The 20,427-nt window shown below is 38.9% G+C and overlaps 1 protein-coding gene across 8 annotated transcripts in view; it reads right to left on the bottom strand.

The window, feature by feature from the left end:
* LOC105475298 (laminin subunit beta 4) overlaps positions 1–20,427 on the bottom strand; it is a 111,535-nt gene that overhangs the window by 14,571 nt on the left and 76,537 nt on the right. For all 8 annotated transcript variants that reach the window (XM_071094679.1, XM_071094677.1, XM_071094681.1 and 5 more), the window contains exons 27-31: positions 17,626–17,786; positions 14,857–15,062; positions 13,427–13,633; positions 9,265–9,409; positions 2,760–2,967 (exon numbers count right to left, since the gene is read on the bottom strand). In XM_071094679.1, coding sequence (XP_070950780.1) covers positions 2,760–2,967; positions 9,265–9,409; positions 13,427–13,633; positions 14,857–15,062; positions 17,626–17,786 — 927 coding nt within the window. The remainder of the gene's footprint in view (positions 1–2,759; positions 2,968–9,264; positions 9,410–13,426; positions 13,634–14,856; positions 15,063–17,625; positions 17,787–20,427) is intronic.

The raw sequence follows: 20,427 nt of genomic DNA, 5'->3' as shown, positions 1-20,427 counted from the left end.
GGGCTCAAAACCACCTTGAGAAGAATGTACTGAGGGAGTGAAATAACAGATAGACCTTTGCAGAAGCATCATTAGAAATGTGTGTGCCCACAGTAGAGTTAGCTAAATTGCAAAATATTCCCTTTATCACCCAGCTCATCCTTTCCTCCCAGTGGTAATCTGTTTCCCTTTCTAAACTTCAGGAGCCTTCCCTCCTCATCATCTCACTGTCACCAGCATTTCATTTTTGTAATATTCCTAGGGTACCGGTGTCCATTTTTTCTATTCCCTGCCACCATTATCTTTTTATTATATTCTTTTTTTCCTTTAGATTTTTAATTTACTACTGCAGGCCAGGCATGGTGGCTCATGCCTGTAATCTCAGCACCTTGGGAGGCTGAGGCAGGTACATTGCTTGAAGCCAGGACTTTGAGACTAGCCTGGACAATATAGTGAAACCCCATCTCTACTAAAAATACAAAAAATTAGTTGGGTGTGGTGGTGCATGCCTATAATCCCAGCTACTCAGGAGGCTGAGGCATAAGAATCACTTGAATTCGGGAGGTGGAGGTTGCAGTGAGCTGAGATCGTGCCACAGAACTAAAGCCTGGATGACAGACTGAGACCCTATCTCAAAAGGAAAAAAAAAAAAAAAGAAAAAGATTTTCAGTGTACTGCTTATTATAGCAAATTTAGAAAATACCCAAAAAAGAAAAACAAAATGTAAGAAGGGGAAAAAAGCCAGTAATCTTGCCGTCTTTTAAAATGTTAGGATATTGTAGCAAAATTTTTTATTTTCATAATTCAGATCCTCTTTCATGTATAAATTGTTACCTGATTTTTTTTTCAACTTCCTGTTCAGTTTGGATGTTATCTGCTTTTTACAAAGCACTACCATTGAACTATAAGAATCTCTACCTGTTATTAAACATCTTTTCTCACCTTTTTTTATTTTTTGAGATGGCGTCTCGTTCTTGTCACCCAGGCTAGAGTGCAATGGTGCGATCTCAGCTCACTGCAGCCTCTGCCTCCCAGGTTCAAGTCCAAGCAATTCTCTGCCTCAGCCTTCCGAGTAGCTGGGATTACAGGCTCATGCCACCATACTGACTAATTTTTGTATTTTTAGTAGAGACAGGGTTTCGCCATGTTGGCCAGGCTCATCTCTAACTCCTAGCCTCAAGTGATCCACCTGCCTCGGCCTCCCAAAGTGCTGGGATTACAGTCCTGAGCCACTTCACCCAACCCATCAGTATCACTTTTAATTGCTGTGTGACTACTTGATTTTTTTTTTTTTTTTTTTTTTGAGACAGAGTTTTGCTCTTGTTGCCCAGGCTGGAGTGCAATGGCGCCATCTCCGCTCACTGCAACCTCCGCCTCCCCAGTTCAAGCGATTCTCCTCCTCAGCCTCCCAAGTAGTTAAGATTACAGGCATGCGCCACCATGCTCAGCTAATTTTGTATTTTTAGTAGAGACAGGGTTTCTCCATGTTGGTCAGGCTGGTCTTGAACTCCCGATCTCAAGTGATCAGCCCGCCTTGGCCTCCCAAAGTGCTGGGATTATAGGCGTGAGCCACCGTGCCCGGCCTACTTAATCCTTAAGTAATTGCTATGCAGTTAATCTTCCTGGTTTTAAATATTAAACCTGGAAGGAGTTGGACTTTTGGATGAATCTGGTGCACTTCGTTTGTACATGTGGATGATGAGACAGTGACAATGGGTCAGATCTCAGTGATGGGGGTGCTGAGATGGCCACCACCTAATTGATCCTGTAACCCTGACCCACAGCACCCCATGCTCATAAAAACATCAACATGACTTTTTTTTTTTTTTTGGTTGGCTAAGTCAATAGGACAAAAGGCAAGAGTTAGTTAATTCTGTCTAGCATAGATATCATTTTCATCTTGCAGTATTCCTGGAACTCTAGTGTCCATTTCTTCTGTTCCCCATCATTACATTGGGTTGGTGCAAAAGTAATTGCGGTTTTGGCCATTACTTTCAATGGCAAAACCTGCAATTACTTTTGCAACAACTTAATATCTTTTTACTGAGAATGTACTGAGGGAGTGAACTATCAGACTTTTTAAAAAGATTTTGATGGCCGGGCGCGGTGGCTCAAGCCTGTAATCCCAGCACTTTGGGAGGCCGAGACGGGCGGATCACAAGGTCAGGAGATCGAGACCATCCTGGCTAACACGGTGAAACCCCGTCTCTACTAAAAAATACAAAAAAAAACTAGCCGGGCGAGGTGGCGGGCGCCTGTAGTCCCAGCTACTCCGGAGGCTGAGGCAGGAGAATGGTCTAAACCCGGGAGGCGGAGCTTGCAGTGAGCTGAGATCCGGCCACTGCACTCCAGCCTGGGCGACAGAGCAAGACTCTGTCTCAAAAAAAAAAAAAAAAAAAAAAAAAATTTTTGATTTCAAAGTACTGCTTAGTAGAAAATACCAAATATAAATAAGGGAAAAACTATACCAATATTCCAACCACCTGTTAAAATATTGGCATATAATGAGTATTTAACATTTATTGGTATAAAAAGGTATCAGGCCACTGGAAAGGCATTTTGAGTCTAAGAAAATAGGAAGAAAGCATCCCTGAACCCTGCCGCCCAGTCACCCAGCTTCCTGGGGTATCTCCAAAGAGAGCTCAGCCCTCAACTTGGACACTGAACTCTCAGAAGGTAATTTCATTTGACTGCTATAGCTCCCTAAGCGAATATTTTCCAGATGTCCTTTCAGCAGATGGTCTGTTAGAGCAAGATAAGAATATTAATACAGTACTTACTCAGCTGCTTTAGCCTTCACCAGAAGCTTTTGGGCTCCATCTTCTTCTTCACTTAGCCTGTTTTCATCTGACCTGTAATCCTCACAGAGTTGCATAAGTTTCTGTATTTTGTTAACTTCATCCATTAGATTTTGGGATGGAATTGGTAGGTGAATGTCAAGTACACCATTTGCAACCTTCTCGATGTCTTCTGGAGGCACGTTTTCCTCTTAAATAAGAAGGAGGGTTTTAGGTAATCATGTCTCCTTAACAAATACTGTATCTTAAAAGTATAACCACAATGATGTCTCAGCCAACTGCACTAGGATTTGATTATGTGTTCCTAGAATACAGGGATTAGATTGTAGGTGTCCCATAGATTCTTCTTCATCCTCAGCTGTCCCTTGTCTCTGGAAGAAACACTGCTGGCTGAGTGCTGAATACTTGCTGAACAAGTGCTTGCTGGAAAAACAAAATACTACAGATTTGGAACATTGTGTGTATTCTACAAAATGCCCTGAGAATGATTTATTATAAGTACATACTCAAAAGCAATTAACATGTTTAGATACCTGTCACGAAAATTCAAGCACAGTGAATGAGACATTGGAGAAGCACTGCGTTTGAAATCAACAAAACTGGATTCTGGTCCTCCATGACATTAAAAAGGCTCACGATTTTTGGTCATCTATGTAATTGGGTAATTGTACCCGATACTAGACTCAAAGGCCTATTCTGGGATTGGAGTGAGACAATACAGAGTAAAGGAACATGTTAATAGCATGTTATAAATAAACTTTTTTTTCTTCTTTTTTGAGACAGAATCTCACTCTGTTGCCAGGCTGGAGTGCAGTGGTGGCGCAATCTTGGCTCACTGCAACCTCTGGTTCAAGTGATTCTCCTGCCTTAGCCTCCTGAGTAGCTGGGATTATAGGTACGCACAACCATGCCCAGCTAATTTTTTTGTATTTTTAGTACAAAATAGTTGGACTAAACTATTTAGTTGGCCAGGATGGTCTTGATCTCCTGACCTCATGATCTGCTCGCCTTGGCCTTCCAAAGTGCTGGGATTATAGGTGTGAGCCACTGTGCCCCACCAAAGAAACTTTCAAATACATCCATGCTCTACTGTCCAGAAAAGTAAATTTGGCCCCTATTGAGAACTAAAGTGGAAGATGAACTGTTAGAGCAAGCTTGTTTGACCCACAGCCTGGGGCCCACATGTGGCCCAGGACAGTTTTGAATTTGGCCCAACACAAATTCGTAAACTTTCTTAAAACATTATGAGATTTTTGTGTGTGTGATTTTATTTTTATTTTTAGCTCATCAGCCATTGTTAGTGTTGGTGTATTTTATGTGTGGCTCAAGACAATTCTTCCTCTTCTAGGGTGGCCCAGGGAAGCCAAAAGATTGGATACCCCTGTGTTACAGCAAAGCCATTTGTCACTCTCCAGCTACTTACTGAACATCTACAATTCCTATAGGGAAGCTAGAGATGAACTAGACGTGGATCTAATCCTTAGGGGGCTTGCCGTCAGGTGAGGGCCTATAAGTCATTATATACAAATATTGATCACATAGGAACAGAAGTGATCAATATAAGGCAAAACGCTATGGGGTTCAGAGGAAGGGGAAAATAATCCAGGAAGGACTTCAGGTGCATTGAAACTGCGCCTGGGAGGACAGCAGGTTAAACTTGTGGAGACTGTGGGATGTGGGGAGGGGTAAGAGATATTCTAAACTGAGAGAATTACAGGAGCTAAAGCTCATGGTGGTACAAGAAACAGTGCATGGATCACTCTTGGCAGGAGAGTAGTGTGCTTAGAAGGGCTGGGAGCAGATGGCACAAGTCCCTGTGTCAGAGGCTGAGGAACTTAGACTTTATTCAGAGAATAGTGGGAGCCAAAAATGATTTTCAGCATTTGAGTGACATGACATGAGTATATATTCTGCTTGTAGTCATTTTGCTTTAGCTATTTTTCTTAACGTAAATGAAATATTTTACTTTCTGTAATATTTTTGAAGCAATGTGACAAGAATTTTTTTGTGAGTAAAGTAAAATGACATTTTAAATAAAATCAGGGAGTTGGCTCTTTAAAGAAACATACTTTTTCTTTTTCTTTTTTTGAGATGGTATCTTGCTGTATTGCCCAGGCTGGAGTGCAGTGGCATGATCTCGGCTCAATGCAACCTCCGCCTTCCGGGTTCAAGCGATTCTCCAGTCTCAGCCTCCCGAGTAGCTGGGATCACAGGCATGCACCACCACATCCAGCTGATTTTTATATTTTTAGTAGAGACAGCATTTTGCCATGTTGGCCAAGCTGGTCTCAAACTCCTGACCTCAGGTGATCCACCTGCCTCGGCCTCCCAAAGTGCTGGGATTACAGGTGTGAGGCACCATGCCCAGCCAGAAACAGCAGCTTTTTAATTTAAAAAGTTCTAGTACATCATACTGCATGGGCAAAAGCTGAAGCATTCTTCCTGAAAACCAGCACAAGACAAGGATGCCCTCTCTCACCACTCCTGTTCAACATAGTGTTGGAAGTCCTGGCCAGAGCAATCAGGCAAAAGAAAGAATAAAGCATACCCAAATAGGAAGAGAGGAAGTCAAACTATCCCTGTTTGCAGATAGCATGATCTCATATCTAGAAAACCCTGTAGCCTTGGCCCAAAAGCTCCTTAAGCTGATAACTTCAGTGAGGTCTCAGGATACAAAATCAATGCAGAAAAATCACTAGCATTCTGATACATCAACAACAGTCAAGCCAAGAGCCAAACCAGGAAGGCAATCTCATTCACAGCTGCCACAAAAAGAGTAAAATACCTAAGAATACAGCTAACCAGGGAGGTGAAAGATCTCTACAGGGAGAACTACAAAACACTGCTCAGAGAATCCACAGGTGACTCAAACAAATGGAAAAAGATTCCATGCTCATAGGTGGGAAGAATCAACATCATTAAAATGGCTATACTGCCCAAACAATGTGCAGATTCAAGGTTATTCTTATCAAACTACCAATGACATTCTTCACAGAACTAGAAAATATATTTTAAAGTTCATATGGAACAAAAAAAGAGCCTGACTAGCCAAGGCAATCCTAAGCAAAATGAACATAGCTAGAGGCATCATGCTATCTGACTTCAAGCTATAATACAGGGCTACAGTAACCAAAACAGCGTGGTGCTGGTACAAGAAAACAGACATATAGACCAATGGAACTGAAAAGAGAGTCCGGAAATAAGACCACACACTTAGAACTATCTGATCTTTGACAAAGTCAACAAAACCAAGAAATGGGAAAAAGACTCCCTCTTCAATAAATGGTGTGGGATAACTGGCAAGCCATATGCAGAACACTGAAACTGGACCTCCTCCTTACATCTTATATGAAAATTAACTCAAGATGGATTAAAGACTTAAAGGTAAAACCCAAAACTATAAAAAACCTTGGAAGGCAACCTAGACAATATTATTCAGGACATAGGCATGGGCAAAGATTTCATGATAAAGACGCCAAAAGCGACTACAACAAAAGCAAAACCTGAGAAATGGAATCTAATTAAAGAGCTTCTGCACAGCAAAAGAAACTGTCAACAGAGTAAACACAACCTACAGAATGGGTGAAAATTTTTGCGAACTATGCATCTGAAAAAGGTCTAATATACAGCATCTATAAGGAACTTAAATCTACAAGAAAAAAACAACCCCCTTAAAAAGTGGGCAAAGGACATAAACAGATACTTTTCAAAAGAAGACATGCATGGGGCCAACAAGTATATTAAAAAAAGCTCAACATCACTGATCATTAGAGAAACGCAAATCAAAACCACAATGAGGTACCACCTCACACCAGTCTGAATGGTGATTATTAAAAAGTCAAAAAATAACAGATGCTGATGAGATTGTAGAGAGAAAGAAACACTTATACACTGTTGGTGGGGGTGTAAATTAGTTCAATCATTGCGGAAAACAGTGTGGCGATTCCTCAAAGACCTAAAAAAAGAATTACAAGCCGACCAAGGAATCTCATTACCGGGTATATACCCAAAGGATTAGACATCATTCTATCATAAAGACACACTCACATGCATGTTCATTGCAGCATTATTCACAGGAGCAAAGACATGGAATCAATCTATATGCCCATTAATGATAGACTGGATAAAGAAAATATGGTACATATACACCGTGGATACTATGCAGACGTAAAAAAGAATGAGATCGTGTACTTTGTCAGAACATGGATAGAGCTGGAGGCCATTATCCTTAGCAAACTAACACAGGAGCAGAAAACCAAATACCACATGTTCTCACTTATAAATGGGAGCTAAATGATGAGAACACGTGGACACATAGAGGGGAACAACACACACTGGGACCTTTTAGAAGGTGGAGAGGAAGGAGAGGATCTGGAGAAATAACTAATAAGTACTAAGCTTAATACCTGGATGATGAAATAATCTGTACAACAAACACTTGTGACTTGAGTTTACAAACCTGCATATATACCCCTGAACTTAAAGGTTAAAAAAAAAAGTTCGAATGAAAAGTGAATTTACTTCAATCACTTATTCATTTATCAAATAGTTATTCGTATTTATTATGAGATTATAGATTCAAATTTTTATATATAGAACTTTCAGGAGAAGTGATACATCCCTTTGTTAATAAGGCATTCAGATTTCTTTTTTTTTTTTTTTTTTTGAGACGGAGTCTCGCTCTGTCGCCCAGCCCAGGCTGGAGTGCAGTGGCGCGATCTCGGCTCACTGCAAGCTCCGCCTCCCGGGTTCACGCCATTCTCCTGCCTCAGCCTCCCGAGTAGCTGGGACTACAGGCGCCCATAACCGCGCCCGGCTAATTTTTTGTAATTTTTAGTAGAGACGGGGTTTCACCGTGGTCTCGATCTCCTGACCTTGTGATCCGCCCGCCTCGGCCTCCCAAAGTGCTGGGATTACAGGCGTGAGCCACCGCGCCCGGCCGACATTCAGATTTCAAGAAAAATATTGAGGTGGTCAAAGAAGAGCTGAATAGTATGGTAATCATGCAATGTAATGATAATTTTATTGGGGCTTTATAGCCAGGCAAAGAAGAGAAGCAAGAGGTGGGTAGAGGGCACTGCAAGGCATGAAAGCTTCCTGGTCACCAGCTCTAGGGACACTGAGCAGTAAGAAGTTTCTTGTATGAAAAAAGATTTTTCTCTATGCCTAGTTGTAATAATAGTTCTTTATGCCTTTAGTTTTAATAATCTGGACATAGATTTCTTTCAATTCCTCAAGTTAATTAAAGTAAAATATTTATTAGAAATGTATTCAGTAGCAATGAAGAGTAATAAGAGGACAGGCTCTATGACCCAGCAAACTAGGTAGAAAGGAGGTCATGTAGACCCTGTTCCACCAGTTCATGCGATTAGTTTAGCGACTTTGATTTTGATGTTTGTTTTGGTGCCTTTTCAGTCCAGCCTAATCCTAGACCTGAGTCCAGTCAATACTGATTCATCCAGCTAAATCATTGAAAGTTTGCTTTTGAATAAAAAAAATGTCCAGTAGACGGATTCTACCCCATTTGTTTTTACTATTTTTGTCAAAGGTAATTTCCGCCTAATTTTTGTTTATCTTGAAAATAACAGCTAGAAACTGCCAATACAATTTCTAGAAATATTGAGATAGGAAAAATCAAAAAACAAAAAATCTTGGCCATAGGGGTCTCTCACACCTATTAAGTAGAATAATGAAGTGATTAAAGAGATTTTAATGGATGCTGCAATTGCCAATTCATGTATAAAATGTTAAATTATTGAATTTGGAAAATGGTTATGGAAAATAAAGCCTCGTCAGATTAATCATATATATCTGTGTGTGTGTGTGTGTGTGTGTGTGTGTGTATGTGTGTGTGTAGAGAGAGAGAGTAAGGTTTCAGGTCAATTTCCAGCTTCAGTACTTGATTTTTTAATCTTTACTAATTCTCTGGAGTTTAAAATGAGCCTCTCCCAAAGTAAGGCATAATGTACAATAAATCAGCTACTTTTGGTCAGCCACAGAGAACCAACAAAAGAAGACTTGGAAAATAGTCAATAATAGCTAATAATCAAATTTTTAGATGCCAACTCACTATGATATTTGATATCTAATTAAAATTCAGCATATCTTGATCTTATATCATTTCTGTCAGCAAAGAAAATTACCGAATCCTGATGTTAGGGAATCTGATAGAATTGTCATGTTGAACTTTCCTTTAAAAAAAAACATAAAATAAATTTAAACACAAAGTTCATGTGTTTGGAATTTGAACTAAATTCTACCATTTGTTACCACATTTATCTTTTACAGAAAGCTGTAATGTTTTGGCACAGAGTTGGTATTTTGAGATTATTCTCATTAAGGAATTAAAAACCAAAGCGTATATCATTTTTCCGATTTAGGCTTGTCATTTCCAATTAATGTAATTAGGAACTGGCTATGATGTTTGACTATATATTAAAAAAGGGAAAAAAACAAAAACTAGTCCTAATATATATTTTTAAATTACCTAACAAAAAGTTTTTCACTTTTTTGATGAAAAGATTGAGTTTTTCTTCTTCAGAGTCACTTTGGTTTCTTGTATTTCCCAGTTTTTCCCTTAGCTGTAAGGCATTGTTTTTGGAGACTTCTGCCAGTTTACTTATATTTTTGATCTGGAATGAGAAAAACACAGTGAAGAAAATACTCAACAAAGGCATGTTCTTTGATGTTTAATTATTTAGCTGGACCAAATAAAACTGTCACTAAAAACTAAATAAAAGTCTAGATAAACCATAGATGCATTTGCAAGGAATCTTTTACAAGGTGATTATTATCTCTTCTCATTATTATGTTTTCTTAATATCATTCATTTATCTTTTAGAACATTATTGACCTAGTGCTAATGAATTTTTCTAATATAAGTCTAAAACACAAATTTTGTTTTAATGGGGCTTTAGCATTCTTTAATACCAACTTTCACAGAAATTACATAGGACTACTTACCTGCAGTGGTCATCATGTTTAATAGGTTGAGAGCATTTTCTTTTATGTAAGTTAAAATGTTACTCTTCTAAACATTCCTCAAATTCAAGTAATGTACTTTCTTTGAAAACTAACAAAAAAGCATTCCTCCTCTTAATAAATGAGCTTGAACTGAGAGTGGGCTACAAAGATAAATTCCAGACACTTTGTACTCTTGGTAGAGGAATGATAGGAATAATAGGCTAGCAAACTCGAAGTGCAAATTCTCAACTGTGTGATCTGAGAAAGGTCATGGACTTTTTCTAGGGATTCCAACAAATTAGAGAGAGACAAAAAACCCAGAAGCAACAGGACAATATTGCCAATAAGCTGAGCTTTATTGAATAAATTAATTGTGACAGAAGTAGGGCTAATTAGGATCAAACATAATTATGAAAAAAAAATCCACTGGGCACGGTGGCTCACGCCTGTAATCCCCAGCACTTTGGGAGGCCAAGGCAGACAGATCACTTGAGGTTAGGAGTTCAAGGCCAGCCTGGCCAACATGGTGAAACCCCATCTCTACTAAAATTACCAAAATTAGCCAGGCATGGTGGCGCATGCCTGTAATCCCAGCTACTGGGGAGGCTGAGGCAGGAGAATCGCTTGAATCCAGGAGGCAGAGGTTGCAGTGAGCCGAGATCATGCCACTGCACTCCAGCCTGGGCCAGACAGAGTGAGATTCTTGTCTCAGAAAAAAAAAGAAAAGAAAAGAAAAGAAAAATATTCCCTTTATTTCCCCACAAAAGGAGCCTGCTTAATTTGAGCCAAACAGATTTTTAAGAAAAAGATTTAAATTACAGTCATTGGCAAATGATAAAACAAAAAAGTATTTACATGATTAAAAATGTGTATCTTTTTTTTCAGAGTTGATACTTAATTCTCTAGAACTTTCTTAGCTTTAAAATGGATAGCAGTAAGAATGGATTGCAGTAAAATGAGAATTCCAGAAATAAAATACCCTAGGCACTAGCAAAGCACCAAGTGATACAGAGGAAATCTCGGCGTAGATTAGTTGATACCATATTCAGAAAGAAAGAGATCATGAAATTACTTCACTCTTAAAACATCCCTCTGCAATCCATCTTCTGTCACAACTGACTCCTGAGAATTCTCTCACAATCTCTTCTGGCACTCCCTCCTTCTAATCAAGAGGAAAATAGCACACAATTTTATCAACATGACATCCCCTCTCATCGCTTTCCAGTTCTCCATTTATGTGCTGATTAAACTAGATTCTGCTAATATGGATTTCAAGGATAATTTTTTAACACTGATAGCTTAACATATTATTGACTTAATGATATGATCAAGTGGCAATCAAGACTCCTTTAAATGAGGGTGAGATTTCTATTTTTTTGAGAATTAGCAATATAATAGTTTAAAATTACATTAAACAATTAAGGAGTGTTTTAAGCACTGGGACATAAGACCAGGATTTACATTGCTATGTTTGCTGCTGTATTCTCAACGTGTAGGTGGATGCCTGGCACATAGTAGGTGGATATTTGTTAAAGCAATGAAGAACCACGTGTGAATAGAAAATGATGTGGCAATACAGAATTGTGACTATGTAAGTAAAGTTTCAATATTTATGTAGGGATATGTTCTAGATTGGCTAATCAGATGCTTGCTCAAGGATATAGGGGGTGTGTGTGTGTGTGTGTGTGTGTGTGTGTGTGTATGTGTGTGTGTGAATATATATATATCTTGGCTGTGGTTCTCACCCCATTCCCAAGCTTGGACCTCTATCCTTTACTCGATTTTGAGACCCAGATGTCCTTACATATGTTTCCTTTTTGTTCAGGAGTCGGCTTTTTTTTTTGTTTTTGTTTTAGACAGGGTCTTACTGTTGTCGGCGCAGGCTGGAGTGCAATGGCGTGATCTCGGCTCACTGTAACCTCTGCCTCCCAGGTCCCAGTAATTCTCCTGCCTCAGCCTCATGAGTAGCTGGGATTACAGGCATGCACTACCACACCCGGCTAATTTTTTTTCTTTTTTCTTTTTTTTTTTTTGTATTTTTTGTAGAGATAGGGTTTCACCATGTTGACCAGGATGGTCTTGAACTCCTGACCTCAGGTGATCCACCTGCGTCAGCCTCCCAAAGTGCTGGGATTACAGGCGTGAGCCACTGCGCCTGGCCAGGAATGGGCTTTTTTTTTGCTTGCAAACAAGAATGCTTACTGATACAATATTTAACATATAGTGGTAAAAATTTCAGCTCTTTAAAAGCCTTTTCTTCTTTGTCAGAGGCTCTTTGCATATTGTCAGAAAAGAAACAGATTGGGGAGGACACCACTACCTTGTTTTCAAACCAGAGAATAAAATGCATTCTCACAAAAAAGTTTAAAGAAAACTAGGTAATTAAAAATGATGCTCATTTATAAATATGACCAGAAAAGTAAATGAAATCATTTCAAATTATTATAGATTTAATTATAAGGTACTTAAATGTTAAAACAACTTTCTCAGTCTATCAACAGGGGAATGAGTTCAAGGCACAGTTTAATTCCTATTAAGCTATTTTCTAACATTAAATTCTAACATTACAATGTGTATATTTAGTAGGATTTCATATATACCCTTATATATTTATGAATTTACGAAAAATTATTCTTTGAGAGATCTATAGTTTTCAACCCTTTTAAAAATTTAATTCTTTAAATACTTCTTTTATTATTATAATTATAATTATTATTATTTTATAAAATAGAGATGGGGTCTCCCTATGTTTCCCAGGCAGGTCTTGAACCCCTGGGCTCAAGGAATCCTCCTGCCTTGGCCTCCCAAAGTGCTAGGATTATAGGCGTGACCTATACTCCTGGCCTGTTTTCAAATTTTTAAGGCTTGGAGTCCTGACATTTCTATGTAGTTTTTGCTGTAAACAAACATGTCCACACCAGTCTATGACCTATGATAATGTACCTTGAATTCTTTCTCTCTCTTTACACACACACACATACATACTTGACCTTCGAATGACACAGGTTGGAACTGCACACCCCCACTTATGTACAAATTATTTTCAATAAAACTTACATTGAGTGTGCCTACCTCTTCTGCCTCCCCTTCCACCTCCTCCACCTCAAACCATCTCTGAGACAGCAAGACAAACCCCTCTTCTTCCTCCTCCTCAGCCTACTCAATGTGAAGATGATGAAGACCTTAATGATGATCTATTTCCTCTCAATGAATAGTAAGTATATTTTCTCTTCCTTATGATTTTTCTGATAATATTCTCTTTTCTCTAGCTTACTTTATGGTTACAATATGGTATATAATACATACATAAATATATATTATTGACTATTTAAAGTTATGGGTAAGGTTTCCAGTCAACAGTGGGCTATTAGCAGTTAAATTTTGGGGTAGTCAAAAGTTATACATAAATTTTCAGTTGTGGAGTGGAAGCCTGGTGTCCCTAATCCCCATGTTGTTCAAGGGTCAACTGTATACATATATATAATCGGAAAATATCAATATTCATCTCTATTTCTAAATCTACATTCACATCATCTACAATTTTATCCCATATTTCCAGGCAAAAGAACACCAACTATCTAGAATCTATCTTCTCACTTGGAAGTTATATGGCAGTTTTATAAATTTCAAGCAGTCTGCTTCTTTATTGCTATAACTTTACAAATAAAGCAAGAGAAGGTATTTACCTGATTCTTCAACCCACGAACCTGTTTGTCTAAATTACGAATAACAGATTTTGCTTCCTGGGCTTTTTGGAGGGCATTCGTTGAGAGGGTCAGGGAGCCATGACAGCCGGCACCCCCACACTTCCTGTGCCCTTCCTGGCCCATGCAGACAGCACCACCACAGGGCAAGGGCACAACACATGGCACATTTCCTGGATCTCCACACACCTTGCAAGAGAAATGATTTACATTAAATAGCAACTTGTTGTCAGAGCTTTTTTTTCTTTGTTTGTTTTGAGACGGAGTTTCGCTCTTGTTGCCTAGACTGGAGTGCAATAGTGTGACCTTGGCTCACTGCAACGTTCATCTCCTGGGTTCAAGAGATTCTCCTGCCTCAGCCTCCCAAGTAGCTGGGATTACAGGTGCCCACTACCACGCCTGGCTAATTTTTTGTATTTTTATTAGAGACGGGGTTTCACCAGTTTGGTCAGGCTGGTCTCAAACTCCTGACCTCAGATGATCTGCCCACCTCGCTTTCCCAGAGTGCTGAGAATACAGGCATGAGCCACCATGCCTGGCCGTCAGAGCTGTAATGCCATCCAGGCTCATTGAGTGAAGGCATTGCTTTATTCATATATTTCTTCAATAGTTGTTCATCCTTGGTACATGGGGGTAACCCATTAAACATTAAACATTTCCTAGGTAACTAAACATCTAAATTACTTATCAGTATTGTGTCAGTCTGTCATCCTTTATATTTACAGTTTTCTGAGAAAATAGTCAAACTTTTAGGAATTACACGTGAGTTTCACTTTTTAAAAAATATTTATTTATTTGTTGAGACAGAGTCTTGCTCTCTCACCCAGGCTGGAGTACAAAGGCACCATCTCCGCTCACTGCAACCTCCACCTGCCAGGTTCAAGCGATTCTCCTGCCTCAACCTCCTGAGCAGCTGAGATTACAGGTGCACACCACTACCCCTGGCTAATTTTTGTGTTTTTTGTAGAGAGGGGGTTTCACCATGTTGGCCAGGCTGGTCTCAAACTCCTGGCCTTAAGTAATCTGCCTGCCTCGGCCTCCCAAAGTGCTGGGATTACAGGCATGAGCCACCATGCCCAGCCTGCACTTTTTATTCTTTTGAGAGAATTAGCCTTTTTCTTATAATGAAGCAAGAGGAGCAAATGTTCATAGCCTGTACTGTTTTAGAAATAATATCAAATAATCAAATCAAGCCATAATCTTTACTCTTTGATCAATTCTTGAGTTAAATAAAAATAAGGCTTTTTACAGTATATAATAAAATATATATTTTATATACATACATATAATTATATATTTATAATATATAATGAAAAGAAATTTAGAATGTAAGCTAGGGAAATATCATTGAAGAGGTTCGTATATCAAGTAAAAACCACAAATGCTTTGACCTTACCATCATGAATATTTACCTTTTCATTCAATATTTGGATATCTGGTATCTTAATCTGCTTTAATTTTTCCAATGACAAGTTTCCTTTGGAGGTTAATGTATTTAAGATGGTAAGAAAGTCATTCCTGGTATTTGCAGAGGTATTAATGGTAGAACTAGTTTCATTAATTTTCTTTTCAGCAGATGATGATATGTGATAATATTTCTTGATGTTTTCTGAGGAGTCTATGTCAATGCAAATTGAAGGTAAGTTTTGTGAAAACAAATGAAATTACATATCAGTTATTAAGATAATCATTCTATAATTTGGCTACTGTCTTGGTCTCAACTATCACTATAAAATTTCAGCATCTTCCTTGAATTTGCATTTGATGGGGGAAGGATTAGCTATAGTATAATAGATATGGATAGAACAGATACATGGCATTGAGATTTAAGTCCACAGATGTGGTGTGAGTCCTGCCTTCACCCTTTACTGCCTGGGCATACCCTTGAGCAAATCAGTTCATCTCTTATATTTCGTTTCTTCCTCTGTAAATTGGTGATAATAATTTGTGAGAATTGAGATAATATGAATATATTCTGTAAATATTTCCACAAATATAAGGTCTTAACTATGAATACCTATATACACTCAAATATAATAAACCAACTAAATTTACTTAACCCTATAGAGCAGGAGTTGACAAACTTTTTCTCCAAAGGCCAAATAATTAATGTTTTAGGCTTTGCTGGCCAAAGCATTTCTGTTCCGACTACTCACCTCTGCCATTGTAGAGTGAAAGCAGCTACAGGCAATATGTAAATAAACAGGTGAAGTTGTGTTCTACTGAAGTAGTATTTACAAAGACAGGCTGTGGGCAGGATTCGCCCTGATGCTGCGGTTTCCTGAACCCTGATGTTGAGGCTGATAACAATAGCTAACAACAGTTAGCTGGGTGCTTTGTAGGTGCCTGTACTATACTTCCCATCAATTTTCTTCTTCAATCTTCACAAAACAGTGTGAAATGCACATTAGTATGATCATCTTCATTTTACAAATAAGGAAACTGAGGCTCTATTGAGGAAAGTTATTTGCCTAAGTTCTCATTGATAGTAAGAGATGAAACCAGGATGTCAATCCAGGGTGTTTGACTTTAGAGCCTGTGTCCTTAAGCACTTCTCTACATTTCCTATGTTTGCATTATTAATACAAATTTGTGAAAGTAATAAGGTGTGTATGATATATTTTATTGTAAATTATAGTATATTAGGGGTTTAAACTATAACTCCATATTTTAGGAACCAGAGGCCCACGATCCTGATCTGATCTTTACTCCCTGTAGAACCATAATCCAGGCAGGAGACAACCATACCTTATCTTTCAAACTTTTCTGGTTCTTATAAGACCATACTCTTAATATATCATGTTTTTCACTTATCATGAAAAAAAAGTTCCTATTACTCAGAATTCGTTTATTCTTTCATTTTTATGGAAGATTTTCTCCTACCTGTGGAGATAATTCAATTGCCAACTATTCCCTGAAGGCTTTACTAATGAACCCAGGAAGAATTTCATTTTTGCTACTCTGTTTTTGAAGCAGCTTTAAGATGGTCTAACAGTCTTAATGCTGTTTGGGGTGGCTTATATTCTTGTCCCCTGCCCCCATTAGATAGAAATAACTCAAAGGTAGGGACTTGCTGTAATGATCTGCCTGTTTCTACTGCGCAATGTCAGGCATTGGAAAAAAGCCCAGTAACTGCTGTTGGACTGCAAGTTTGAGAGGATTAGCATGGGGGCAGTTTCACTTTATTTTACCTGGTGTCAGGTGACCACTGATGGATTTTGAGTTCTTTTAGTGGGAACTGTCTTCTAGATTAGGAATCAGAATAGATTCCTTACTCATTACATGGCATTTATTAAACAGCATCAATACATCTTTGCTAGAATTTATTTCACTAAATTTAGGCATTCCTTTAGGGAAATTAGGTGTTCCTAACTGCCTTCTATTTTTTTTCTCTTCTAGGTCAAAATCAGATAAAACACAGGAGTATATACATAGGATAATGAAAGCAGTCAAAGTTTTTTCCTGACATGGATTCATGTATATTTGCCTCTCAGTTGGATGTCTTAGGTGTGAATAAACTCAGGGATGCTTCTCTCAGTAGTAACAGGTTGTCCATTTCCAAATATAACAGGGGTATCATCTTGAATAGGAGATGAGCTAATCAAAGTTTTGCTTTAGAGTTCCATTTCTCCTGCAGATTATCTTGGCTTAGGTATAGCTCACATTCAGTTTTAAGAACTATGCAATATGAGTTAAGGGCTTGTACTATGTTGCATGACTCCCACCCTTACAAAGCTCTATGAGAAATGTTGTGGATTTTGTTTTGTTTTGTTTTGCCTCATATTCCTTTGCATTTATGGTTACTGAAAATGGAGTGGCCTATACCAAGAAAGGCATATAAACATGTCTCTCTCATTTGTTTATGGCCATATTAGATTTTCTAAGTTGTTGATTACTCAAGACCCCTTACATGGGTTTGGCACTAGATTACTTTGGGTGTTAGCATTTGTTTAATATCAGACATTGTTTACTTGTTATTTTTGAGTGAATGCTATCCAGGCTCTGTGATGTTTAAAAAGTTGAAATATCCATGAACAAATAATACCTTTAATGGTTGTGTTTGCATGTTCTGAAGTGCTCAGGTACTATGGTGGTAAGCACAGGATGACTCACTAATGGAATGCACTATGGATTTCATCAAACATTGTGTAGACACAGTCAAAAATGCATTTTTCCCTTACCCACGATGCTTGCATTAAGGACACTGAATTGCAAATCAATTTCTTTCTGAAGATCTTCAAGTAAGAGGTCTGCTTCATTCTTTGCTCTTTCTATTGTATGTTTCAGATCTTGAAATTCATACACTGCTTTCAATTGTTCATTTAGCTGCTTGATTTGTTTTCTATCAGAGAAAATGAGGGTAAATAGTTAAGCTTGTATTACATTTGATATATTGGTGAAAAAATGCCACCAAAATTGCCCTTACTGTTAGGTATTCTTGATTAGAAGGGATTCCTTCTACTCAAGTTTTTCATTTGAAGGTTTATAATCGTGTTTATGTCTCATCTCTTTCATCTTAATTCGCCTTCCTGGACTATCGCAACATTCATTTAAAATATGGACAGCATACAAGCAATAGTAGAATAAAGGCTCTCAAATCATTCCATTTTGACTGTTTATGCTCTGTCTTCCTTCGTTTTGGGTTTGAAAACATGCGTTCAGACATGCTTCAATTAAATCAATCTAAGGGAGCTGGTCTACATCTGGCTTTCAACATATGATAAAACAGAACCGTTTACTTAGCCTGGGGTAAAATCAGCTCTTCATTTAGAATCAATCTGCATTCAGCAAGGTTGTTTTTAGTGCAACTTCTGTTCAGGGTCTCAACTCTTACTTTCCATTAGTGACAGGGAGGTTTTCTTGCTGGTGAGTGTTCCCCTGGGTTTTTTTCCCATCACCTTCTTCTTTGATGGGGTACACCTTTGTCCTGCTTCAATTTGCTGGGTTTAGCACCTACAGTTGCTTCGAGGGGATAATGAACACATTCCTCATGATGGAGAAACTGTGCACAAATCTTGAAGTGTACAGTTGGGGGAAGTTATAAAATGAATGTATGGGACTAATTTATCTTGGCACAACTGCAATGCTTCCTTCCGTTTTCTGCTGTAACTCTCCCCTCTAATCTATAGACTCTTCCTTCAAGCTCCAATTGTCACAACTGCAATTCTTCAGGCTAACAATAATAACAACAAAAATAATGACAATTACTCTAATTGGGACTCCTTAAGCACTTACCTATGCTGGACACTATGCTAAGTGATGGATCTTGAGTAATTCTCACAAGAATCCTATGAAATCCAGACTTTCTCTCCCTTTTTTGATGAAGAAATTGAAGCTTGGAGGAGTTTAGTAGCTTGCCCAAAGCCACACATCTAGTAAGTGGATTTAAACCAGGTGGTTTGACTTCTGAATTTATGCTCATGACACCCGGGGTTCTTTGTCCTCTTGTTCCCCTTCCACTTGTAGTTTATCCAGCAACATTTTTTTTTTAATAGAACTACACCAGGCCTGGAGAAGACAAGCACATGATAGGGCAGGCCCTGTCCAGGGTGCCCCCCAGCAAGGAAATGGCAAAGGAGCACAAAGAGGTGAGAAGATGGAGAAGGAAACACAGGCCTCTCTGTGAGGAAGTCAGGAAAGACTTCAGGGAGGAGGTGATGTTTGTGTGGCTGTGAAAGCGAAGCAGGAGTTTGGCAGGTGGGCTAGAAGGGAACAGGCCTCTGGGCTGCTGGTTGAAGAAGCTCAGCAGCCCCTGCTTTCTCCTCACTCCAGACCTGGGTTGGGCATTCCTCATTCTCACTCTTTCTCTCTGGCTCTGCCTGTGGCTCTTGCAGTCTGTCCAGAATGTCCACGGTGGATTGGCTCATTCTGCTTTCTTTGTGCTACTTTGTCTGACATTTTCCTAATGGTGTCTAACCACATGCCAGTGGTCCATGGGCCAAAGCTCATTCTCAGACAAGTTTTCTTTGGGCTATACAGTAGGGCTTCTTACAAGTGCTATTGGATTAGCTGTATACATTTTGAAGTGGGGATAGTTCAGTAAAAATAGGGATATCTGACATCTCTAGAAAATTGAGGAGATCTGTTAACATAGGGGTCCAGATCCTGCAATGCAGAAGAAGTTTTATTCCTTCTTTGTTTTTAGAGACAGGGTGTCATTCTGTCACCCAGACTGGAGTGCAGTGGCACAATCATAGTTCACTGCAGCCTTGAACTCCTGGGCTCACATGATCCTTTTGCTATGTAGCCCAGGCTGGTCTTGAACTCCTGGCCTCAAGATCCTACTGCCGCAGCCTCCCAAAGTGCTGGGATTACAGGCGAGAGCCACTGTGCCCAGCCCAGAAGTCTTTAGAGAGGTATAGATGTGCCTGTTGTCACCTGCCAGCTTGACCCTGGCCATGTGGCCTCCCTGGGCCCTGTCGTTGCATTTATGATGTGGTGACCCTTTCCCTGAACTACCTAGTAATACCTTCTTCCTTGTGCACCTTTTAAGCAATTATCATATATTTCTGGGATATTTCCCTATAGGTAATAAGTGACCTTATATTTACACTTGTGTTATATATGACATAAGCCTCTGCAGCTTCAACTATTCCTTAATCCAGGAACTTTTCTTGGTGAGGAAGGATATTTTGCTAGATAGGCACATTTTTGGGGTTTCTTAGCAGACTATGTGCTTCTATGGGGGTAGAAACTATACCCAATTCATCCTGGTTTTGCCCATAACAGGTTGGCAAACTTTGCCTTAGGAAGCATAGCATCTCTGTCATAACTACTCAACTCTGCCATTCTGGACAGTACAGTCACAGAGGAGGGGTAAATAAATGGGTGTGGCTGTGCTCCAAGGAAACTTTATTTACATAAACAAAGGCTGTGTAAGATTCCACCTGTGGGCTGTAGTTTGCTGAGCCATGGCCCAAAACTATCAACATAATCTCAACAAATGGTTAAATTTTTTAAAAAGATTCAGTAATATGTAATAA

Source organism: Macaca nemestrina, chromosome 4, assembly GCF_043159975.1.
Source record: "Macaca nemestrina isolate mMacNem1 chromosome 4, mMacNem.hap1, whole genome shotgun sequence".
Classification (NCBI taxonomy): Eukaryota; Metazoa; Chordata; class Mammalia; order Primates; family Cercopithecidae; genus Macaca; species Macaca nemestrina.
This window is presented reverse-complemented; position numbering and strand designations above follow the sequence as displayed.